Raw genomic sequence first — 26,631 nt, 5'->3', positions numbered from 1 at the left:
ATTAACCCTTTGAGTGCCAGAGTCAATTTTTGTTGCCCCTATCAGAGTAAAACACCAACTACATTTTTCAATAGGGCTGTTCACAGTTTACGTCACTGTTCTCTCATTAATATGCAAAAATAAATATTTGTCCGCATTTTTAGATTACACTTTTGAAAATTACGCATGCAAGAACGACGAAAATACATCTCAGTGGGCGACTGCTAGTGTAACAGTGAATACTAAAAAAAAACATATTCACAACTCAGAGTACAAGCTGCCAAAACAGCCATGTATGCAACATTGATAAAATTTGTCCGCATTTCAAGCTGCTTGTCCGATGTCGCGCGCGTACAGCTATATTTAGTAACACACCTGTAACCGTGAACAGCGCTATTGTAGAAAATTTCTTCAGATTTTTCCCGAAATTTTGATCAAAAACTGTAGCCAATGAAAAGTTATGTCTGTTTGGTCCAAAACCATCAAAAAATTACAGAAAAATTCATGAAAATCGGTAAAATGCTACATTTAAATTGGTGGGGAGAAATTACAGCACTCAAGGGGGTTAAACTTTAGTAAGATATAAGTCCTGCAGGAGTCATGAAAACAGTACTCTTTGTGTGAAGTACATGTACCAGTTGTTTTGACAATAACTAAAAAAATCATGTGTCAGTTGGTCTGCTGATTAATCGCACAGAGCAGCAACTGTCCTGAAGCAAAATGTATATTCGGTAACTAACTTATCAGCTACCTTCAATCGTGGTGCAGACCTTCAAATTAAATGTCTTTTTTTGTTTTTTCTTTTTTTTTTTCACAAATATTCAAGAAACTGCCATTCCTGCCCTGGATGATTTCAACATAACTAAATATTACATGTAAAATCATTAATTTTCACGAGGATTTTATTTCCCCATTTTGTTGTTTGAGACATTTCACTGGATATGTTCACTGTTTTTGCCAGTAAAACAATAGATTGTTATTTAACATTTTTCACTGAGATTTAAGTTGGCGGATTTTATGTTTCAGCGAAAATAGCGAAATTAAATCCAGTGGATAATTCAGGCTTTTACAGTACTTCATAACATGCAGGAGATTTCGGCGATATACTTCCTCAATAGGTACAACGGTTTCCGTAGTTTGAAAAAATACTCCTGACATACAAGGAAAAGGAGGAAAATTAATTTTTGATTATGAATTCTAGCGTAGAATGCCTGCCAAAGTAACACTAGTAAACACTGCTATGTGAACAATAACATGCCAAGATTTAAAGGAAGGTGTTACAGTATGAACCTGTCCACCCCCAATTCCCTGTAAACAGGTCCACAATCATCATTGATAACAATAGGTTTGGGCCAAACCACAGTGGTGAAAGGGTTAAAAATGTGTCTGTGTAGGAATAAATTCAATCAAATGCACAAGAAAGAGTCCACTATGGAACTCATAATCTGGATACTTAGCCTTCTTAATGGGAAAATGTACCAATGAGTTTATTTGAATATGATATAACTGTATAGGCGCTACCACAGTGATCTTGGCATTTGTGTAGGTGGACTAGATTTGGAGACAAGCTGTCGTTTGCAGAGATTTAGGATCATGTAATCAACATGTCTGTATAATCTTGAACAAGCACTGATCTGGTGATGTCTTCCAGTGAACAGAATAGTGTTATTATGGCCTTGAGTTGGATACATCGCTGAATTTAAGATTTGGTTTGATAGTAATATTATGTGTATGCCGCATATGCCCTATAACCCTACTAGTTCCACCCCCACAGCTACTGTAACCAACCTGCTATGCATTGCTCCATAACCCTACCACCCCCACACCTAGCCATTGTACCAGCCCGCTTATACAGTCCACTGCCCTTCTGTAGTACTTTATTGGTTCCAGTCAATCTGTTAAAACTTCCAATATATTGACCAGAGTGTGGTTGTTATAAATTGTTTATTTATAACAAAATTTGTCAGCAGTTGTTTCGATGTCGCTGTAGTGCCATAACATGGTGTGCACTGTACTGTACAGTGTTGGAAATTCCCAGTGTACATTGACCATTGGCAAAGTCATCTACGGTCACTCTACAAAGGAGCGACCTTGCCCAGAGTGTTGTCCAAAGCCTGTAACCATGGAACACTATTAATTAAACACGATGAGTAAATATGTAACAATGTCATGGCACAAATGTCTAAAAAGTTAGATAAATACTATGTGTACATTGTATGTGACTTTCGTACATGTAGCTGGAGTGATCATAAGTTACAGCGCGTTGTCATGTAAACATGAATTCTTCAGACCATACATGTAAGGCTAGCAATGGAAACCAATACAATACAGTACAGGTTTTATACATTTATGTTTTCTGGAAGATGCCTGACTCTGTTTACATGTACAATGTATTTTTACCTCTCCAAAAAAAGCGCCGCAAAGATTCCAAATAACAAGTTCATGACGCATTCTACCTACCTGGTTACAGAAGGCACAATTTGGGAAGATAATTATATAATTATAATTTATTTATATGATTATGATTTATATATAATTATAATTAATTTTATTATTGCAATAATTTGGTCCCGTTAGTATTGTTTGCAAGTATGTTTGAATATACATGTGAACAGGGAGAGAAGTGACAGTATTAGTTTTTTCTTTGACATAGGGGAATGGTTAGGAGTACATGTACGTGGTCCAATTCAAACCTTGTAAGATGAATCCAGCGGAAAGTATGCCCAATGCACAGTGATATGGCAGTTCTAACTATCACAGTTTGATTTTATGCAATGCCCACCCCAGGAGTCTAAATGGTGCCAATTTTTTCAAATATCCAAATTATCTCATGTTATTTGGAATCTTTGCGGCGCACTTTCCTTTGGAGAGGTAAAAATACATGTAAACAGAGTCAGGTATCTTCCAGAAAACATACATAATTCTGTTGTCTTCCACTCAAAGTCAAAGTGTTTTGAAGTGGTGCACGGCAGATGTCCAAAATATTTTCAAAAATTCCATTTACACTTTAGAATTTATTATGATGCGGTGATAAATTCATAAGTATGCCATTTTCAGAAATACCGTCATACAAGCATTGCTGACCGACAACGGCAGTCCTCATTAATCGTTGATGTATAAAGAGTGATAACATGATAAACAGCACATTTGCCAACTCTTTACAATCAAATAGTACATGTCCTACAGATCCCAAATATCATTGCTGGTAGTTGGTCAAGCTAATGTTGCTTTGTTTATCTGACATTTAACATGAGTTTCGCGACATTGACCTTAGTGTGTAATTTTAGTTTGATCTTCATGTTATATGTTTTGCATGCAGAAAAGAATCTTTACATGTGTTACATTTTTCATGAATGACTCACTGGATGTTATACAATATACTGTAGGCGTATCTACCATCAAATGTAGTAAACCATCAACATCAGACACCAATTGTCACTGGGTATTCCCCCCTGATTAAACTTAGCAGAGACTACCAAATGATGATTTGCAACGATTTCAAGTCTATTTTCAACAGTAATTTTTGCTTGTTAGGAAAATCCAGAAACTCTTGTTCTTCTCCCAAAAATTGTGTTGAAATTTACCGAGTATTCAACTCGTCGTTAACACAGGCTGTCTGTGTGTAATGCCCATGGCTTTGTCGATGAAGTTTTGTCTTGGCAAGAATTATTTTGCAACGAAAACATTGTATATTGCATGTTGTATCATAGACAGTAGAGGGGAAGGGGTCTTCCCCCCTCTACCGTCTATGATTGTAGGCACAGTCCCTCCACACATGTGCAAGCATTATGTTTGTAAGGATATTACACTCAATACTGACATGACATATTGACATTAATCTAGACTATAATTTATTCATCAATGAAAACAGTACATACTGTATACAAGCATTGTGTTTGCAAGGCTGATACTCTTACAACTTGTACCCAATGTATTTAATTACAAATATTTCTTGTAAATGTTTTGGTGAGTGTATAATCGGGGATAGACACATGTTGTCACACTTTTCACTATAAGATGCAATTCATTTTTTCAGCTATAGACTGTAGCTGTCTGTGTAACCAAAGAAAGTGCTTGTTTATCGCTGTGGTTCTGTCTACATAACTTCACCTTTTGTCATTGTCATTAAGATTTTGCTTCACGAGTCTTCATTTAGTGACGCCAACGTTCTCAGTACAAACAAATTCAGTCACTGTGCTGTTTTTGTGTAATATCTAAAGACCCGGCTACACAATAAAATGAAAATTTTTAATGTAAATTTTAATATAGAGGTATGAGGAGAGAGACACAGACAAACGCACACACACATACACAAGGATATAGACAGAGAAAGAGCACACTTCAGTTATGCGAGTCAAATATTCTGAAATTCTGTAAATTTATTTTTCTAAGAATCCTGTCTTGTGGATAATGATAAAAACATTATCGAATTTTGTTGACAAACACAAAATTCAGAACAACTTGCACTCGTACAATGCATACATGTGTGTTTTATTCATCCCCCACCCCCACTCCAAGTAATGTATCAAGTTCAATGTCTCTTTCAGGGTCAAGAAGCATTGCCCACCCTTGCATCAGCGCTGGGAATCCTAGCCAAATATGGACGGAATCTACTCCGGGAAAACAAGCCAGCTGTGTGGCGATGCGTTCGTTTTTCAAACGCAGTCTTCAACCAGAAAGTGGACATTATTGAGGTAATTTGTTATGCAGGCTTGAACAAGTAACAGGTACAAAGGTCAAATGTCAGCCAGAATGTGACCGGTATTATGGACACTGAGAAAGGCGGTTAGAACTGGTGTCTGGGTATGGTGAAGTAAGTTAGCCCAAGGGGAACTTTGCAAGGAGTTGAATCATATTATAGGTGTTGTTACCTTAACAGCTGTAAATAACAAACCTTGGTCGCAGAGTTCAATCTTCCTTTCAAATGTACTTAACATTTCAAATTAAGCTCTTGTATGCCCTATTCTGCTGTCTGTCTTTTCACTGGGCCCACGTTTATGAAACAATAAATACACTTGTGATGTTTTGTGTAAACTAAAATACTTTTGAAAGAGAAACAGACACGGAAGATTAATTATGGTACAGTGTAGAGTATCTCAAATTTTGCTAGAAGTCTGCCAGTTGTGCCTCGATGTAAGCAATAATGACTGTTACAGTACATGTACATGCAAATGTCTAGTGTTGTTGACTTGTAAACACAATAAACTTGTCAGGATACAGAAATGATGATATATGAACATTACCTGATCAGCGATGATAAAACTGTAGGGGGGCCTCGTCAGGCTGAATAACGAACAAATAAACACAAAAACAAACACAAACAAGTCAACAAGCAATTAAGACAAAACGAAAGAGACTAAAGAGAAACAAAAAAGACAAGCAAAACCAGTAAATAAATAAACTAAAATAAACACAAATGTTAAACCAAGAAGTCAAAGAGACTGCAAAATATGTGTGACAAACATGAGGGAGATAAAATTGTACAGTTGCTGTCAATGTTAAAACGAAAGTGAAACAGCATCACAACTTTTCTTAAACTTGTTTGCGTATTTGAAGCCATGATATGACTCACTGAATCCTTAGGTAGAGTCAGTAGTTCTCAAAATTTTTGTTGAATAGGTGTTTGTGATTCCAACATCACAGATAATTTGTGCATTGTGTGTTTTGTGATGAATGCCTATATTTTATCTTCAATTCTAGTTGGCAACACAAGGCAAATATGCTTTCTCTCTGTTCGTCGCACATAGGAAGTTTATACAGCAAATTTAGTGAGGCAGACAAAAGCAGAATCAGTAGAAAACTCTAAATAGCCACTGTCGTACGTATTTCATACACATATGATCAATCAGTGAGTGTAAAAATATGATGATGAACATGCAGAGGTTTCCTTTTGAAGAGCCCTTCTATGAAACAATTTATTCAATGAAGCCAACGTTTTGTTATTGCCAGTACAGAGATTAGTCAGTCACTATTTTCCTTCCAAATTCATTTCCTCATTCAGCTCAAACACTGCTAGTATGTACTATCTTCAGTGCGGGTAGCCTTTGTCAATGATTTCAAAGGTCACTGAGGTGTGGCCTGAAGGCGTTGATTGTCCTTGGGGATGTTTGACATGTCAATAAGAATTCTAAACAATTGTTTTATGTGTACCAGGATGTTAAACGTTTAATAGGGAACAAATAGTATGGCCTACGATACATACATAGCTACATGAGCAAAATTATTGCGAAGGTTTTGCGTTTGGTCATGGTTGATTTCTTGCAGTGCATGGCGCATTTTGCATGACAAAATTCAAGACTCGGGCCATTTGCTTGGGTTACAATGAGTCATACTCTGGACCTGTGTTTACAATTTGCATTCTCCAATGTTTTGTAAAACAATAATAATACTGGGATACGTACATGTATATTTATCATTATCAAACGACAGCAAATTTTACTCACATCACTCGCTGTAAAATGAAACTAATTTTGAAAACCAGTATAGTCAAAGTTGTCTTTTGTGTAATTAATGTAGTATAGTTTATGATCAAATGTTCAAAGTGTATATTACCAAAGTTATTATTATTATGTAATAAAGTTATTATTACTGTTTGTTTGAACAAACCAAACAGTACTCTTAAACATGCTTTGAGATTTTCCAGCTCTATGTCACTTTATAAAGTTGACGTTTACCTGCAAATATAAACTTGTCGTCTATTTCTGTCAAATCACAGGGTGCTAGGGACATCCTCAAGCTTCTTGGCTACACAAAAGACATCGAAGATGGCCTCGCCTACCCCGACGAAGTTGAGGCGCCGAACATGGAGGAAGTCACCAAACTCACAGCTGATCTGATCATAGCCAAGCACGAAGTGGACTGTTTGAGAACTAACAGCCACCCTAACCCAGACTCCACAAAACAGTACATGGGCGGCCAGGTGAAATCTGCCCAGCAGATGTTGAGAAGGCAACCCAGTGGGACGTTACCACCCAAAGCACTTGCAGCGGGAGCCATAGCCTTACCAGGAATGGTATGACAAATAGTCTTTGTTATTTCAAGACCGTTAACCTTGTACAGGTCTCATCATAGTTTTAGAGAACTCAGTTTTCGGAGTCTTGAGTGCATGTTTTTGTGATTTGCCTGTATATGGAAGAGGTTACTAGCGTCAATACCGTACACCCACGTTTAAAAATAGTAATACTCTATAATATCAGTGTTAAAATCCTTGAAAAAATTCAAAAAATTCATCTTGCACAATTTATCCCGCAGGATAAATAGAGTAAAATTAATAGTTTGTGCATTTGAAACAGGGAAAGTTTCTTCAAGTGTAATTCAGAGAAAATTATGAATGCAAAGTACGATTATTTATATTCAAATTGAAATCTGAGGAGAGTCAGAGAGTCTAATGTTGATTTCTACATTTAACTTTTGTGTGTATTGGCTGAATGTCCACTAGGTGCCAGGTGCCTTGGGAATCAAACGGCCACCAGTAGAAGCCATCAAATCAACACCACCGCCACCCCAGGAGCAGGAACAAACACTAACCAGGAAGGAAGAACAAGGACAGCGAAGGACGCAGAACAAACCCAGTCAGCTGGTCAAGCGAATTTAAAACCTGCAGTTTCATCATCATCGGCCATAGCCTCTTCTGGCCTTGTGACAGATGGGCTAAACTCCACATCACCCGGTTCCTCAATGTCCAGCGACCCTGATACAACCTATCTTAAGAAACCGGAAGATTTTGTCGTGTCCAGACATGGCCTATTAAGCCCTGGTGCCCCTGTGAGGCCAAGCACTCTGCTGCCCAGTACAACTGCTGGCCCTGTCTCCCCTTACCAAATGATGGCATCCAGCCCTCTATCACCAAAGCCAGCACAGCCGAAGAGAAGTCCATCAGAGCCACAGTTTCCACTTAGGAAAGTTCTAGGTAAGGTTAAATAGTGTCTTGGTCAGCTCAAGGTCATAGTAGTACCATAAGGTCACGTAGAGTCTTGGTCAGTTCAAGGTCATAGTAAGTTTTATGACCTATATTTTCCTTGAAATGCAGCTTGGAATACAAATTTACCAAGCTTGCTTAAGTATCAACTTCAGTGAAGGATACCTTATTACTGATATATGTAGCATTTAAGGGCACTTTGAAGTCAGACAGCAAACTCCAATGTTGTATCAATCATCACTAAAAAAACTTCCGTTCGCATTCGTGGTGATATACTGTACGATGACAGAACTTTAAAAAGTTCATGGTTCAACATGTCAAAAAGGAAAGAATCCACAAAGGTGAGTTTTGCTTCACCAAAAATACCACAGCATATCATAAATATTTTGATTCTGTTATGCACTCAAAAAATAAAACCAGAATGACTAATTGACTGTACTTGTTCTGTGTACAATTCATGGTGTGCAATATTTACACTGCTGTTTAACAAACAACCGAGTAGTTTTTTATCTCAATCACTTGCAAATGTTTAGTTATTTATTTTTCTGTTTACTTATTTATTTATTTATTTATTTATTTATTTATTTATTTATTATTTATTAGATCTTTATATGAAGCATTTGGTAACTGTACACTGTTTCTGACCTCAATTACTGGGGGAAATATGACAGATATGGTCACAAAAATCATGGCAAGTGTTGCGTAAATTATTAATTTATGAATTTATCAACAGATGAGGAAAAATTATGTGATCTCTGTGGCGAAGAGGCAGCAACCAAGGCATGCGAAACATGCGGTGACAAGCGCTGCGACGAGTGTGACGAGCGATGGCATAAACATGCAGCCAGAAGGGACCACAAGCGGACGCAGATAATACCTTCACCAACGACACCAAGCAGGCGTAGCTATGAGAACTTTGAGAGACGGGAAATCCAGGCTGATGATACTACTGGCAGGTCCATTACGAAAAGCCAGTATGTATTGTAATTATATTTGTTTTGAAGACAAGATTTTTATGTTGAAATATCTTCTCAGGATTGCACAAAATTAGTCTCTTGTATCAGGCAGTGTTTCATCTAGACAGGGGGATGGGGATTCCCCCTCTGCTGACATGTCGGCACCCCCAAGTAATTTGTTAAGGGGACCATCCCCCCATGAAAATGGTGCCAGTCACACCTGAGAGATACGAGTAGAACACATGAACTGGTGAAATCCCCCTAAATGTTCTGGTAAAGGGGAAAATCCCCCCTGGTCAGGGCAGTCCCTTCAGCAAATTTGGGAATGCCTTCATACCATGGATATTCCAGTCTACACTTCTGAATTGTAAGATATAACATACATTCATGCTACCCATACAGGGCTCCCCTTTGCAACGTCAATTTCAAAAATGTCATGAACACTAGGTGATATCTATGCAACCAATAAAAAAAATAGCCATTTTCATGATCCCCACATGACGCAAGACATCTTGGGTATACTCTGGCAGTTTTAATCAACGAGTTTATTCAATGCTCTGTAAAAGCCAAGCGTAAGCACTGAATTCTTTACTGGATTGTCTCTGTGAGTTATTTTCAAGCAAAAGTTTGCATTAGTTTTGCAGCAAGATTTTATTCAAGGATGTAAAGTCAAGGTAGGGGTCATGAAAGGGGCCAATAAGATGTACAATACTGTAAGTCTGGCCATTCTACCTGCATGGTTATTGCCACACATCTGTCAGTGAAACCGGGACAATTTTATTTGCCTGCAAATTTTCACTGTTGGGCTTTTATGAGGGTTTTCCCATACAATTTTGATGGTCATACATACATTACTGTCACATGTGTTCGCTCGTTATCATGGTGGTGGTCTATTTTCAGTTCCTCTGTCTTCCATCACTTATTGTTTGTAGCAGTCTGTCATCCGTGTGATAGCCCTTTCATTCTGTCTGTTTACCTAGCATTTTACAAGTTCTCCCACTGATGATGTCTGTCCAATCATTCCAATTCCGTGATTTTAGTCACTGTTCAGCAAGACAGTCAGTCTGCATTTCCGTCTCAGTATCAGTGTGAATGTCAAAAATGGGTAGTGGCTTAACTTATTGCCAAAAAAAATAACTGCTTTGTTGAAAGTGAAATCACTATAATTGTACGTTTGACAATACATGGTCCCTCTTTAATTCTACACGATCTTTACCGGCAAGAATATTTAGTTCCATAGGCTGCCTTTGTTTCAACTCTGGTTTTCTGTGTCATTGATTTTACTCACAGAAGTGACCCAAGCCTGCTCTCCGTCAAGAAACCAATTCCTGCACCGAGATCAAAACGGCTGGGAAGTCTGCCAGAGGGGTCAACACTGAGTTCAGGGTTGACCACACTAAGTCAAACACTCCCCAGAACAACATCAGCCAACTTCAGTGTAAGTATGAAAATCAACTTGATTACCTAGTCCTCAAAATCTCAAAATAAGCTCATGATGTAGCAATGTCAAACACATTCACCCATTTTTAGTTGTTAAGGTAGTTCTTGCCTCAACATTAAAAGACTTAAACTTAAACCTAATTTTAAAGAATATTAACACCTTATGTAACATTATATTACATCTTTGTCAATACCAATAAATTTTGTGACATCATACCCTCAGATTATCACTGATGATGTATCTGATGATCCAGCATTGTGGCCCGGATGTTTTCTGCATCTACAAATTCACCACACCAAAACTATAGCAATAATGTACCCCATCGTGGCCCATAATGGACTGAAAAAGACTGTGCACTCCATAATGTTCTCAGCTTTGCCTTGTACATTACCGGTATGTCATGCAAAGCTTGCTTTTGGCCATTATGGGCCACGAGGGGGTACATTGTGGCTTAATTTGAATTCAGTGCTCATAGAATGATAGAATAAATTTCCCTACTTTGCCATGGTCGTGTTTCGCTTACTCTGTTCCAACACTTGGTGTGTTTTTGCCAACAGGAGAACATGGAAATGAAGTCACAAACATTACCCAGGAAGCCACCGACTCCACCAAGACCTGCAGCCAGACCTGACCAGCACTACGGGCAGTTCGCACCATCAGTAAATGGTCCCACGGCATACCCTCCTCAGGCACAGTCCAATACCCTAATCGAAAGCACCCCTTACCCAGCGTTCTTTGAACCCAAGCGTCGGAAAATTTTGTCCCCGGAAGAGGAGAAGCGGTTGAAGTTGACCCACGAACTGAAGACTATCGACATTGAGGTGGCAAGAAGAGAAATTGAAGAAATCTGTTTGCAACTGAGTCGATTGAGTACAAGCGATCCGGCTGCAAAACAATCAACTCAGTATCAGGAACTAGAGCACTCGATGAAGTTCAAAATGAAAGGACTTGAGGAATTCATGCAGGAGTTAGAAGATATAAACAACCAACTGGCAGAACATCAAGCAGAGAAAAGGGCGTACATGTCCGATGCGAGACACGTGAATCAGTCGCTGCCACCAACTGTGACTCGTCCCCCGAACGATTTGCACTGGTCCCACGAAGGGCAGCCATCAGCTGGGGACAAAGGAATAGCAGCGTCCATGTATTACCCCATGGCTGGTATGCGGCACGGGTCGGTTAATGCGCCCCAGATGCAACAGATACCGCAGTATGGCGCGTATGACCACATGGTATCAGGCCCGGCTGACAGGCTTGGTGCACCACCGCCATACAGCCAGTTCCCCCATCCTCACGGAGGGGTTGAATCCGGACAAATGAAACATGGCGCCGAACAGCGGTTTGCAAACATGTCTCCCCACATGCCAGGGGCAAATATGTGTGATGGCTGTGGACATTATAACTTGCACGACAGCAAACGATGTGCAAAGTGCTTTAATACACTCTCGGTGACTGACAGGGTAAACTTTACATCATCGCACCAGCCACCCGCATACAACTTTCTCCGTGCTGACAGCGGTCAGGCAGCATCACCACTGGTGCAGCCACCAGTGGTGGTCCCCCAGCCCTCAAAGGCCGAAGATCGGCTGGCAGGAAACCAAGCCTGGGCGTGCGAACACTGCACCTTCCTGAACACGGACCCCAATACCCGCATATGCTCAATATGTGACAAGACTAGCCTCTCCATCCCGCTGAAGAAGAAACCGGAAATCAAACCCAAGCCAACGCTTGAACACAGAAGGTCCTTTGCTGCGGCAACAGACAGCCCACCATCTCCCGTGCCCAAAGCAGCAGGCAACTCGACCACAGAACCAGCCGATAACGTTCCACAACGCTTTGTTCATATGCAAGAGGAACAAGAACAGGTATGTACAGTTGTAATTGACAGAAATTCATCGCCATTCTCATGTGGCAGTGAAGAAACATATGAAAGCATCAATATCTGTTGTTTTTCAACTTCCTAAGCAGTACTACTGTTTAGTTCTCGATATTATGTTCACCATTTTGAGCTCATGAGGCTATTTTGTGTACAATTACTATACTGATTGAGGTCTTGTTTCCATGTACGGAAAAAAAAACCAGGTTGTGAAGGAGAAGCTACAAGCCAAGAAAGAATGGGAAGAAAGGCTGAAGAAAGAAGAAGAAGAAATGAAAGCAGCAAAGAGAAAGGCATTGAAGCACCGGTGAAAGCGCCAGATCCAGCCAATTTTTTATTGAGAGAAGGTAAAAAAAATTTACCAAAATATAACACACAGACTTGTTGATTTTCTCAGTGAGATTTCCATGTCATTAGTTCAGTTGAAATTGTGATATTTCATTGAACACAAAATGTCTTCTGCCTGAGGAGAATTATGGTATATTTTATGCTTGCCTTGTTAAAGTGCATCAAGCAACACACTGGTATACTTCGAAGGATTCAGGGATTATTATATCAAGTAATAACTTTAACCATGGATTATGATAAAATCCATTGCATTTGAGGCCTCAGATCCAAGAGATAGACTGATGCACAACGTTTTGAAAAACTCGATAACTACAAGTTTGCCAGGACCACTCACAAAAAATTTAAGAAATGAAATAAACACACAGTCATTCACTCATAAGCTCCTTTCTTTGAAATATCAGAGTCCCACTTTGTTGTTTATTAACCCTTTGCACCCTGACCCCCTGGTACTCTATGACGTCATCGGACATTTCTGTCCGAGCCGGGTTCAAAGGGTTAAGAAGTACAGAGTTTCAGAAGACAGCTGTGTTAGATGTACTGGTTTATGTCAAGCTTTGAAACATGTTATAAAATGTAAAGCAATGAAAACAAAGCAGCATATTGAGTAGAACTAGTATTGATCAAAGAACAGTTATTGAAACTGTACTTCCATATTTATTACCTCTGTTGTTGGTATCTTCAATCAGGTGTAGGTCTCCATGCAGTCGAGAATGTTTCATTTGCATAATATTTAAATCATCATCTGAAACCAGCCAATCAGTAAAGGTTATATCTGTATTCAGATGTTTGCCCTGCAGGTTGGGTCATTCAGCAGCTGTGAAATTCTGGAAGTTTTGCATAAATTTGAGCAGAAAGAAAAACTCATGATCTGTTGTTTTCCCAATTCAGCCTGTGTTGTAGAGCATTGTTGTCATAAAAGTGCAAGCTGCAAAGTTGCTGTTGCTGAAACCATAGACCCTCGAGAAAAACGGGACAGGCAACTGCGATAGAGAACAAAGGGTCTATGGGATTAGCAGCCTGCGATCTATCTTGGAATAATTAAGAGGTGTTAATGGGTCGGGGACGGAATGAAGCTGGACCGATCGACTGCACAACGTCCGGTTCATAGACACGTGCATGCGGGTATACGGTATAATGTTTTCAGATTACAAGTTATTTCGGATTACCCGCAAGTCCATTTTTAGAAATAAAAGTGTTACAACTATTTTGAGAAGAATTCGTCAAAATGGTTTTAAAGTACTTTTTACATATTGGTAGCGAGATTCGATGCAACTAGAAGTCTGCAGGGAGTCAGTATGTTGCTGTATAGTGACAAGTTTTGAATAGAAATCTGAAACACATACCGCTGCAGTTCCAGACTTAACAGCAGTTGACATCACAGAGTTGTTTACATTCCACAATCGTCCGTGTATCTCCGAATTTTCCCTCGTTTTTGCAGTTTTTTAACCGTCGGAATATTTTCTGTGCGAGGAGTGCTCCATGATTCGGTAAAGTATGTATGTTAACTACTGAAATGTTGTTGTTTGAAAACTGTCAACGGCCAAATTTACGAGGACAGCGTTCAGCTTTGTGTAAATGCATGTCTACCTTACCGCTTCAGACTCCATCAACCGATGGCTAGTCCCGATTTATCGCGAAGTTTCTCCTGACAGCGAAAGTCAGTGTTACAAATGTATTTTCTAGTACTTTGCGGATGTAAACCTGTGTATCTTATCCGAATTTTGGTGTTTCTTTAGGCTAAAACAGTACCAAAATGTTAGAGGTCGTGTATTTGAGCTCCGATGGAGTAGTCATTTTTTGTTCCCTGATTTTCGTCAAATGTTACGTGACAGATGAAATAAAGGTCAGATTTTCGTTTCGCAGGACTGGGGAAGTGTAAAGCTGTCTAACTTGTAAATGTTTGTTGTTATAGGAGATTTTTATGGTAGGGAATGTAAACTTATATTGTCGATACTAGCAAGAGTTTTCTGCAGCGTCTATGGCTAAATGTACACTGTTTTTATTGTCTGTTTTTTCCCCGTTGGCTTCGGCTAGAAACCAAAATGTGATCTTCATCGTTACCAGAACATTCACCATGACTAGTATCAAAAAACCCTCAAATTCTCTGTGTCATTACTCGGAACGTGCCATGCAAGAGCAAACTGTACATATTCAGAACGTCAGTTTGATCGTTAATGAGATTCAGTGTTAAGTACGAAGTATTGTTGTCGGGGACCGCTTGGTAAATAAACTTTAATATATTCCAAGATAGATCGCACAAAGAAACCTCAGCAGTTGCCTGTCCCGTTTTTCTCGAGGGTCTATGCTGAACCCAGATCGTCTGCGTGTGGGATAGAAAACAAGCAAACCATTGACAATGGCGCCTCCAGAATTATTAGCTTTGCAGTACAACTGGCAACAAGCTACATGTACTAGATACCAACAGCAAGCTCACGTGTACCAATGCCAGCCCGACCAACAGTACTGGCTTTACGGCGAAAATGGATTCTGGGCTTTGAATGCTGGCCACCACCAGGGAAACTACAGTGTTTACCACTGGTCAAAGTCATCCAATGGTCAATACCAGCCCAATCAATTCCAGAACAGACCTGGTTCCGGCCAAGCCCAGTATTACCCCAATGCTCACCACTTCCAGTATGACCCCAGCGCCCGCCAATATTCTTTAAGTCCCAGAACAAGGCAAAATCCTAATATCAACAATGTCCAACAAAGGTCAAATTTCCAGTCCAAGCAGACTGCCAGTCAACTCTCATCAAGGCGTCGCCACTACATTTTCTACTTCCCACCAAGGGCCCCTCCCTACCAAGCCCCAGCTCATCAACAAACCCGCCCCAACCCACCTGAACCCACTGCCAGCCAGTCTCATACAGGCCAACAGCCTAACCAACAACATCCGAACTCACCCTCTGCGGTTGATCATGTTACAGCGGCAAAGCCAGCAATTCCTGATAAGCCAGTGTTTGACAGACCGCAAACAAAGCCAAACAAAATCGACATCTCCAAATGGGAGCAGGGCAGAGTGGACGAGCTCAACAGAGACAAGGATCAACTTCAGCAAACTTGGCAGAAACAGGACCTCATGGCACAGGACCTTAGGGAAAAGAAACTGCTTGAAGAGCAGAGAACCGACGGACTGAAATTTGTAACTCTACTAAGGGTATGTTACGCATTCTTAACTCTCATTGCATCATTATCTTTAACCCTAGAGGGTAGGGTTAAAGATAGGTTGGTTGTGATGTTTGGTACAGTTAGCTGATGGCGTTGGTTATTGCATTCACTTTTAAAAATGGTTTTCTTTTATGATTCCTTTCCTCCTCCAGAAATGATCATTCATGTCAATAACATAATAGCCGCATGAAGATTTTCCTTCTCGAGCACACAATAAGTTTGTGTTTATTTTTACACAGTGACAAGTGTTGAGATATCACCTTGGTGACTATTCTTGGCATCTGACAAGACTGTTGTACCAAAATGCTTGTCTCATGACAATGGGAAACAGGTATAACAGCAAAAACAGAATCAGCAATGGAGAAAAAATGCAAATCAGCAAATACTCCGAATGGGTGAAGGGCTTGAAGTCTGTATTCACTGGTGTTTCTGTATGTGAAGAAAGATGCAAATGCCCTCCAAAACAGACCTTGAGTACAAATGCTGATGAGTGATTGATGAATGTCAAGTATAGATGGGCTTAATTCAAGGTTTGATAAGTGCTCGAGCAAATGTGAGCACATCAGCGTGTATTTGATTGATGATGTTGTACATGCTTTCTTTATCCACTGTGCCTGGAAGCAGGGCTGAAAATTTGTAGTGACCTCTCTCTGTTTCATGGTGCTGTGGTGTAATGAACAATAGATAATGCTAAAAATGGTACAAAATTGACAAAAACAACATCCTAAGACAGCAATATTTTTAATTCAATATGCTGCAGTCAGTGTTCAAAAATATTCTGCAGAAGCTTTGATATTTTGGTTACTTATATCAAGCAAGCAATTTCCAGTGCTTCATTTGGTCAAGTGCCCAGTAGGACTAGGCTGTACAAAAATTATTATTATTGTCAATTTTTTTTGGCCATTATATAGGAAGCTGAAGCTTTTGAATTTGAGGCTGAGGAGCTGGAGATGGCCATGAACTTTGCAGAGAATGGAGACCCCCTCAAGTGGTTGAAAGAGCAGTGGCCGAACAGGATTGAGACCGTCGCCGCCATGGTGACCAATCACAGGGAAGGCGGCGGCCTGGGAGAAACCAGCATCCACGAAGCCAAGGAGGCCCTCAAGCGTCACAACGGTAATGTGGAAAAAGCTGTTGAAGAATGCGTCAACCAAAGGAGAAAGAAGGTAAGTCATTGCAGCCTCATTAAGGTGCTGGTAATTGTGGTCTCAGACATTCTTTAGTGGCAATCGAAGCCAGCCTGGATCATGAAGTGAATTCTTGTTGAACAGATTGCTTTGTGGAACTTGCGTAAAAGAAATCTATACAAATTGCCCGAAAAGTCATCATTTGATGGTCATTACAAAACTTTTTTTAGGCATTGGCCATTTACAATTACTACTGAAGCATTATTAGTCCCCACGGACACCGTCCGGGGGGACTTATAGGTTTGGTCATGTCCGTGTGTGCGTGCGTGCTTGCGTGCGTGCGTCCATCCGTCCGTTCACGCAGATATCTCAGAGATGCCTGGAGCGATTTCATTCAAACTTGGTACAAGGATTACTTCATATGTCATACAGATGCACGTCAATTTGTTTTGTGATGCGATCCAATATGGCCGCCAGGCGGCCATTTTATTACGATTTTTTCATGTACAGAGCCATAACTCAGGCATGTTCCAACCGATTTTATTCAAAGTTGGTACAAGGACATTGACCAATGTCATAGATATGCACGTCAATTTGTTTTGTGATACGATCCAATATGGCCGCCAGGCGGCCATTTTTTTACAATTTTTTCATGTACAGAGCCATTACTCAGGCACTTTTCAACTGATTTTATTCAAACTTGGTACAACATTATTGACAAATGTCATAGCTGTGAACGTCAATTTGTTTTGTGATACAATCCAAAATGGCCGCTCTGCAGCCATTTTATTACGATTTTTTCATTTACAAAGCCATAACTCAGGCATATCTCAATTGATTTTATTCAAAGTTGGTACAAGGACATTGACCTATGTCATACATATGCACGTCAATTTGTTTTGTGATACGATCCAATATGGCCGCCAGGAGGCCATTTTATTACGATTTTTTCATGTACAGAGCCGTTTCTCAGGCATATCCGCATGTTTCAACCGATTTCATTTAAAGTTGGTACAAGGACATCGACCAATGTCATAGCTATGCACATCAATTTGTTTTGTGATGCGATCCAATATGGCCACTGTGCGACCATTTTATTACGATTTTTTCATGTCCTGAACCATAACTCAGACATGTATCAAGCGAATTCATTCAAAAGTATTTTTATCACAGACCTAATGAAGAGGACTCTATCCTCTCTGAGGACCTGTAATCAAAATACCCATTAACAAGTGGGGACTGTGTCATCAACGATGACTTGTTTCAATTATCTTAAGTCCAGTATTTCCATTCTACGAATTTTGTGTTGAAATGTATTGCCACTCATCAAAGTCTCAAAAGTTGAAATTATGTGAGGTTGATAATTCTATGCACACCAACTCACGTATGGATGGGTACGTATGGGTATCTTTGTGATTAAGCCACTGTTTCTTGAGTGACAGACCACTCATACTCAGCATGGTATTACCCTGTTCCGCAGATTGACGAGATACTTGATTTAGGCAACTTCAGCCGAGATAATGCCGGCGAAGCGCTGAAGAGAAACAAAGGCGACGTCGACAAGGCGTTGGTGGATCTACAGCAGCAGATTGTGCAACCCTTCCTTGATCGGCTGTGGCAACTGAGTGACGGAAGCAGTGGAATACACCAGACTCGCGCTAATGACAAGAATGTGGAACATGAGGTTAGTAGAGTAGGAAGCTGTGAATCCCGATGAAATAAGAGGACACATCCTTCTCATAGTGGACACTGGTGCTTGTCTTAGGACCCCCCTCATGGTGAATACAAGCACGCTCCCTATGATAATGTCGAATTGCACTACAGATTAGCATGGTACCAGTATTCTGCAGTCTTGCCCTTGTGAGATATCATTAACTGAGGATTAGCTGGGAAAGACATAGCTCACTCTTTTCTGGGGCTACTTTTCTTGGCCTTTGCCCGACTGTGTGACGTGTGGAAACTTTAAAATGGTAGAACACCGGGAATAGTGAAACACATTTGGTATTGTCTTGTACAGTGTTTTCTGCTTTACACTGAACATCTACAAGCTAGTTCAATACGTGTTATAAACACAGATAGAGTGACAAATAATGTTCTTATCAAAGATACAGAGACTTCATTGAAAAGAACCACTTGTCAACAAAAATTGCATTCATTGTATGTGTGTTCGGAATTGTTTAAAAAGTCTGTCAGTGGATTGGTTTTCTTCTATTTTTGTGTTCTCTTTGGAGGAGAGAAAGACACCGAGTTTGACCATAGGCCTTTGTGATTTTTCTGTGATTCAGGGAAGCATGAATCTAGCATCGGAACACTATTGTACTAGTTTATTACAAACACTGATAATGTAAATGTAGTTCAAGGACAGTTCTTCCATTTGTAGTCACCTGTAGAATATTACAGTAGTTTGATTACTTCAAAAGCTTGATTTAAAAACCACTTTTTGACATACCATACATGCCACAAAACTGCTATCATTAATTAGCTTTTGACTAGATGGAAGTGCCCTACCTATAACACCAAAAACCATACTATGATTTCACGATATCTTTCATTGCATCGGCAACTTCCAAATGATTTTTGTTGCAACGGATCATAAGCTTTTAGTGAATAACCGAAATCAAAGTGCGATAGGGTCACCTTCATCGACTCAACTACGTTTAAATTTCAGATTCGGGTGCGTTTGGTCTTGGCCGAGTACACCATGCCGAGCTGGGGACGCGCAGAGACTGCGATCAAACTCGTAGACATGGGCAAGTATGACACGGAAGACGCCATCATTGCCGCCAAGGAGTGTGGCACATTGCAGAGGGCCAAGGAGTTCCTGGAAAAGGAATGTGAAATCTGCTACGCTACGGTTTCCATGAACAAGGTATGATGTAGTCTAGTCCCAAGGCTAGGGCTGGATGATATCAGCATGTACATGACAAGACACTCATGGATCACGCATTGAAAGAGATATTCATTTTGTGAATGCCCTGTTATAATACATACTCAGTATATTTACATACTCAATTTCAAGTAATCTTGGTACCTTCCAAGTATTTTAACCCTTTTCCCGCCAAGTTGATATTTCACCATCAGGTCAGTTTCAAAAACATTTTCAGCATTCATGTATATGTATGTTTTAATCATCACTGACAAAAGTCTGTACAGAATAAATTTGAGTCACTTTGAAGATCAGAGTGAAATTCGTAAATATATAGCAAAATGTGCTGATAAACAAGTAGATTTATAACTAGGTATTGTATGTGCCCTATATGAAACTTGGGTCATTTGCAAAAATGGTCATCTCATTGAAAGGGCATGCAGAAATTTGTCTACACCTCCCGAACTATATCTTGCAAAAAATCTAATATTCTTTTTTTTTTCCTTTGTCTGTTTTTACACAGCTGGTGACACTGTTTCACTGTCAGTGCAAGATGTGTAAAGAGTGCATGGTGGATTATTTCCGTATTCAGATCCGAGAAAAGAACATACGCCAGTGTGTTTGCCCAGTGTGCGGTCTACCGGACATGGAGGATGCTGAGATTGCCGAGCAGTATTTCCAGTTTTTGGACAATGTTGTGAGTTCACCTTTCCTGAATGTCATGTCTCTACTCTATAGGGGATTTTCGGTGTCATGGATTTCAGGTCTTCAAGATGAAATCAAGTCTGAAAGTAAATTTTGTCAATTGAGGGCGCTCTTGAACAACAAAAGTTGTAGCACAGCATTACAGAAAGGGTATCAGCAGCTGAACTGTGTCAAGATGTGTTCAAACCATGTTCAGTACGTGGAGGCACCACCAACTTCTATGGGACTCTTGATATCCCTGGACAAGCAGTGCATTAGAGTCGTCAAGTGTACATGGACAGTGATTTTCTTTGTATTCAGAAATATGCAACTACACTTTTAGCTCAGCAACCAACTAGGCTGCCAAAATGGCAATCAAACATCAAATCAAATAAAATCACATCAAATCAAATCAAATCAAATCACATCAAAATCAAATCAAATCAAATCAAACAAAATCAAATCAAATCACATCACACCCAAATCAAATCAAATCACATCAAAATCACATCACATCAAAATCAAATCAAATCAAATCAAATCAAATCAAATCAAATCAAATCAAATCAAAAACACGTTTCCCCAGGCCCTGAACAAGTGGAGTTCTGATTCCAAGGCTAGAAAGCTGTAGTCCCCATGGCTATAATGAGAATCAAGGCCATATATCCATGCTTCCATTGCTTTCTTTACCTATTAGGTCCAGTACTACTTTGAGGAGGAAATTTACACACTGTACCAGCAGAAACTGAGAGATATGAACCTGATGAAAGACCCAAATTTTCGATGGTGCTCGATTGTAAGTATGACTCAGTTATCGTTTGTATAGACTTTCTAATGGAAGACCCAAGACCCCTGACTCTGACATAAAATCCAAAAAAGTGCTTAACATTTGTGGCAACCCTTATGTGATTCAAAACAGAAAGTTTTGAACTTTTTCTCTTAAAGGGGAAGTTCATCAAGGATAATTTTTACATATGTGCTAGTTTTGTGGTCACTTACCCCGGAAAAGCTATTTTCGCCATTTATAACTTGCAAGATTTTTTACAAAAAACGATAGAAATAGTACAGGAAGTTGCCCATGTAATTTGAATCATGGGAAAAAGCGCCAAGCTTGGAGCTTGCATAATGTGATATGGAAGGGACCATTTTCCATGGGTATGGCATTGTCCACTCACCCTTGCTTAAACCAGGCTGTGCGTATTTACATAATTTTTGTCTATACTGAGTATCCTTGCATAAACAATGAATCACTTATAATAAACTTTCCTCTGTCAGATTTTGTGTTGCTGTTTACTACTGTGTTACTGTGAGAGGACAACGTGGGGCCATACCCATCCGAAGATGGTCCCTTCCATATCACATTATGCAAGCTCCAAGCTTGGAGCTTTTTTCCCATGATTCAAATTACATGGGCAACTTCCTGTACTATTTTTATCGTTTTTGTAAAAATTCTTGCGAGTTATAAATGGTGAAAATAGTTTTTCCTTGGTAAATGACCACAGAGCTACCACATATGTAAAAATCATCCGTGGTGAACTTCCCCTTTAAGTATTTGAAGATAAAAATTATGCATCATTTTGTGATTAGAGAAATAAAGTAATAAATTTCCTGAAATTTATCAAAATACAAAATTCAAAATAGCCGCTATACTCTGTGTATTCAATGAGTAAAGAATTAAGTTTAGATTTTCACAAAAGTAAATTGTTAAGGTAGAATGTACCTTAGGGACAGATATTCGGACTCTCAAACTTGTCCAATTCTTTTCTGATATACAAAGCTCTTGATGTAAGAAAACTTTCATCAGCATAGTTTTTTGAAATTCAAAAAAATTTTATTTTTCTCCATAGAGTTAACACAGGGTTGGCGGCCATTTTGAATTTCAAATATCAGTAAATCTTGGGGTACTTGTCACTCTAGTACCAAAATTTGCACGGTGACCGCCAATTTGTATTCTTGATTTTAAAGAGAATGGTTGAAAGATTCCCTGAGGAAAGCTTGAGCAAAAGTTTAAGTCTTTCACTTTCGAGGCGCACACTACCTTAAAATCTTCGTTTACTGCATAGACTGCAACATGAGTCTATGCAAGAACCAGACCAGGAAGTATTGTAAATGTTTCACTGTCCTACATAAATGTCTCTGAATCGCATTCAACGTCAATACTTCTCAATATTCAATTATAGTTTGGTGAAAGAAAGAACAGTATGACGATGACCTGAATGTACAAAAATTATGTCCCCCAAAACAACTATCACATCGTGCTTTCATTACATATGATCATATGATCCAGTATATAAAAAGTTGCACCGATATCTAGTATTTTTGTATCCATATGGCATGGAATGACCACATTACATTTAAATGTAAGAGCATCCTTGCTATTGTATGTCATGCTAACATCTCCGTGATGTCTCTCCTTCTATCTTCAGTGTGACTTTGGCTTCTTGAATGAAAATCCCAACAGAAAGAAAATGCACTGTCCAGAGTGTAAGCAGTTGACATGCTTCGATTGTAAAAAACCGGTAAGTCAGAAGTCCACCACTTATCTGCCCTGTTCAGTGAGTTTGCAGCTATTATATGGCACAAGTGATAAGCACACAAGTCTGGTCTGCTGATCCAATTGTTGGCTAGTGTGCCTCTTACTATCAGTGAATCATGGTCTAATATTCCATCCAGGCTCAATGTGTACATCCCCTACAGAACATTCTTCAATTTTGCCAAGTAAACCTCTGTATACAGTCAAAGCTGTGTATAGTGGTCACTCAATGGACCAAGAAAGAGTGACCACTATATGGAGGTGGCCTTTCTACAGTTGGTGGGTGTGGCATTACTTTCACTGTAGGTGGTGTGCTGAGTGAGAAATTTAGGAACAGATAACGGCAGTAATAAAGTTCAATATCATAAATCTCATGAAAATCGCGGTATATGAATTTTATTTCTGAAAGAATCATTTTGCAGCTATAAAATCAGTTTAAATAGACCCATTTTTTGCTTTCCATTCAAATCATTTTCTGGCAGAGGTCATTCAACATTCAAATTCAAATATGCTGACCATTATATACAGGTTTTGTTCCCAATAGGAGCAATTGCATGTGGCCACTGACTACATCAGAGAAATGGCTGTTCTGTTGTAGACCTTTAACATGTAAAATGCCACGTGTTTGTCACAGTCAAAATGGGGAGCCGATATATCAAATACTAAGTGTCCGTAATTCAAGGCTGGGTTTGTTTGTCAGGCAGCAAAATTATCAGTGAAGTCTGTTTCTACTTTAAGCAACTTGCCTTTCCCAAGTGGAGAATCACCCTCATTACTGATAAGAAAACTTTTTTACAAAAATTTCAGGGTAGAGTGAATATCCTAACAGCACTAATCATAATTTCTTCATCTTAACTTTATAAAGTGGCTGGATCAGCACGAGGGAATATCATGCGAAGCCTTTCAGGCGTGGAAGGAAGCAAACGACCCAGATCGGCAGGCAGCTGGTCTGGCCGCACATCTCAAAGAGAATGGCATAGGTAAATATCTGATAATGTTTTCATCACATCACTGTGGTAAAGATGGGATTTACAGTGCAAATACAAATACATGTAAATGGATACAAGCCGTTGGATAAGAACTAAAACAATGTGCAGGGCCACTACACATGTATATAGCACGGGTATTTTCACACCATGACCAATCACATCACTTCATTTGTGCCATCAATATAACGGTATCGTATAATTATAGTCAACACACATATTTACATGCCTTTGTAATTTGTTGCCAGACTGTCCAAACTGCAAATTCCGCTACGCACTGGCCAAAGGCGGCTGTATGCATTTCAAGTGTACGCAGTGCCGCCATGAATTCTGCAGTGGTTGCTACAAGCCTTTCAAGACAAAATGTAACCAGTTCAAGAGCTGTCAGCAAGAAGGGCCTGCATGCCCATCACCCTAGGAACTGTCTCTTTTATCTCCGAGATGAAAACATCGAGGATCTTCAAAAGTTACTCAAGGTTAGTGTGCCAGGGTTCTCTGCAAGGAGGTTGTCTAGGGGTTGGGTCACCCCCTTTGTTTTTTCCAAGCAGTCTATTCATATGTTTTGACAACAACAAAAAAAATACATTTTTCACATCAAAGAAATATGAATATGCAAATTATACATTGTTATGCCAATTGGCTGCCACACTGATTTCTGTGGAAAATTTGCTGGTATGGACAAAGTTGCATTTTTTTTGTATCAAACAGAACCTTCATGAAAACCCTATGTGTCAAACACAAACTTCATCAATAATTAGATAATGGTTCACTGAGCTGTCAGGCTGGAGTTTGAAATTTGCGTGAGTTTCTGTATGTCACACAGGTCTTGTTGAGATCACAAACCAGCCAATCAGATGGCCAGATTTGAGCTGAGCGTATTATAATGATGATTATGCATGAGAAGTGTCTCAGTTTCTCTGCGCAGTCATTTCCTGTCCGCATTTATTTCTAAAAGTAGTTGCCATGGTTTCCTATATCTGTTCTGTTCACCAGTGGACCACTATTTCAGCATGTTTTAAAGTCCTAGCCAACACAGCTGACTTCTCAAGTGGCACAAAATTGACAAATCAATACCAAAGTAGAATGGCCCTGCCCCTTCCAATTAACCCTTCACCACTGTGGTTTGACCCAGTCCCATTGTTTCCTATGGCAAAGTTGGACCTCCACACAGGGAAATGTGGGTGGAAGAGTAACATTGCACGACTGACCTACCATTGTTCATGACAGAGAGATGTTGTCAGTAGATTCCCTTAATTTAGCCGAGTGTCATATTACAGCTCACTGGAGGAATGTATTTACAATCTCATTAACAGAATCAGTCTAAACTTTATATATCAAACAATTGATCAAAATATATGTACATATATTGTTTTTCATTCACAATGAAAAATACTAGATACAGAGCCACCAAAGGCTATAGACTGAGCCCCTGTCAATGAGATGACACTGCTTTCATCCTCCATTAATTTTCTTGGTTTGTCTGCAGGATCACATCGTGGCCTTTGATACCGAGGCCCCCCAGCAGAATGCAGAGGCTGCCAACCAGCAGGAGGAGGGCGCCGCGGCCGCTCTACCTCCCGCGGGGAAATGCAGAGTTGAAGAACAGAAGGAGACCACCGACGGTCTGAAGGATGATTTCTGCGGCAGAGAAACCATGCCGGGATACGCAGGCCTCTGCAAGTAAGTATGGTGACATGTACATGACAAAATAACAGAAAAAGAGAAATATCTGTAATTCTTGGAGACAAAAGTAAGGTGGTAAGGTCTGTAGCCTGTAAATTGATGAGTAGAGGAAAAAGCTTGAAAGATTTAGCATCCACCGCTATGTCTGAAGAGTAATTACTTCATTATTGCATATGTAGTCATGATAGGTCAAACCAGGAATTCAAATGGACCATGGTACAAACAAAATCTTGTGTACAAACGGAGATCTACTTGTATTTCCATTTGTATGTACCGGTAGTTATGGGTTTTTGTACAGCGATCACATGATCTCTTTGGTGTACTGGGTCTTTGAAACAATGTGCATCCTTTGTTATTCTGAAAGCAAATCATTGACTTCACATTACTGTACCCTATACTGTCAGCAGTTATTTTAGATCGCAACACCGTCATTTTGCAACATTCTTCTCATTTCCTGCATTGCAGAATCCATTACTCCGAATATCTGGTTGAGCTCATCAAGAACAAGCAAATTGATCCAGCTGTCATGTTCAAAGCAGACACCCTTTCAACTATTTTGAAGAGAAACGAAATCAAGGTTCCAGATCGAAAGAAAGACACCATAGCCCAATACACTCACAGGCTGCTTGAGGTGAGTGGTTCTGCATGTTTTCTTGCCATGTGTAGAAGACAGTGCATATTCATGCCATAGAGGGCGCTGTATGGCATTAACACTACATGCTCTATCACCTACCAAAGAGGAACCTGGTTCAATTTTAATAAAATCAGATTTAGGGATACGCAATACAACTTTCTACAGAGAAGTGATACCAGCAAGTGTCATCTCTACATCTGATTATAATCTTTTTTTCCACCAGTGATATTCTTTGTAGAAGCTTTAAGGTTTATGCTGTGTCTGAGTCTTTCCTTGTTTGAAATCCACAAAAATCCCTACATAACATCTTATATTAGATCATGGATAGCCCAATGTAGGTAGGGTCAGATTGGGAGAGTGTGGAGTAGACAGAGAATATGAGTCTAGTCACAAACCATATAACTAAAATGGTGTTGCCTTCCCTTGTCAGTT

At 39.7% G+C, this 26,631-nt stretch overlaps 1 protein-coding gene across 1 annotated transcript in view; it reads left to right on the top strand.

Moving 5' to 3' along the window:
- Positions 1-26,631, top strand: part of LOC139148519 (uncharacterized) — a 37,437-nt gene that overhangs the window by 6,100 nt on the left and 4,706 nt on the right. The window contains 20 exon segments of the mRNA XM_070720009.1: positions 4,527-4,673; positions 6,695-6,991; positions 7,418-7,550; positions 7,625-7,888; positions 8,631-8,871; positions 10,144-10,291; positions 10,852-12,159; positions 12,377-12,463; positions 14,854-15,675; positions 16,598-16,852; positions 18,294-18,497; positions 19,482-19,682; positions 20,203-20,376; positions 21,061-21,159; positions 22,790-22,882; positions 23,762-23,876; positions 24,131-24,269; positions 24,271-24,358; positions 25,369-25,562; positions 26,031-26,196. Of these exon segments, the coding sequence (XP_070576110.1) occupies positions 4,527-4,673; positions 6,695-6,991; positions 7,418-7,550; positions 7,625-7,888; positions 8,631-8,871; positions 10,144-10,291; positions 10,852-12,159; positions 12,377-12,463; positions 14,854-15,675; positions 16,598-16,852; positions 18,294-18,497; positions 19,482-19,682; positions 20,203-20,376; positions 21,061-21,159; positions 22,790-22,882; positions 23,762-23,876; positions 24,131-24,269; positions 24,271-24,358; positions 25,369-25,562; positions 26,031-26,196 (5,175 nt within the window).

This window comes from Ptychodera flava, chromosome 13, assembly GCF_041260155.1.
Source record: "Ptychodera flava strain L36383 chromosome 13, AS_Pfla_20210202, whole genome shotgun sequence".
Lineage (NCBI taxonomy): Eukaryota > Metazoa > Hemichordata > Enteropneusta > Ptychoderidae > Ptychodera > Ptychodera flava.
The sequence above is the reverse complement of the archived record's forward strand: the minus strand, read 5'-3'. Positions and strand labels throughout refer to the sequence as shown.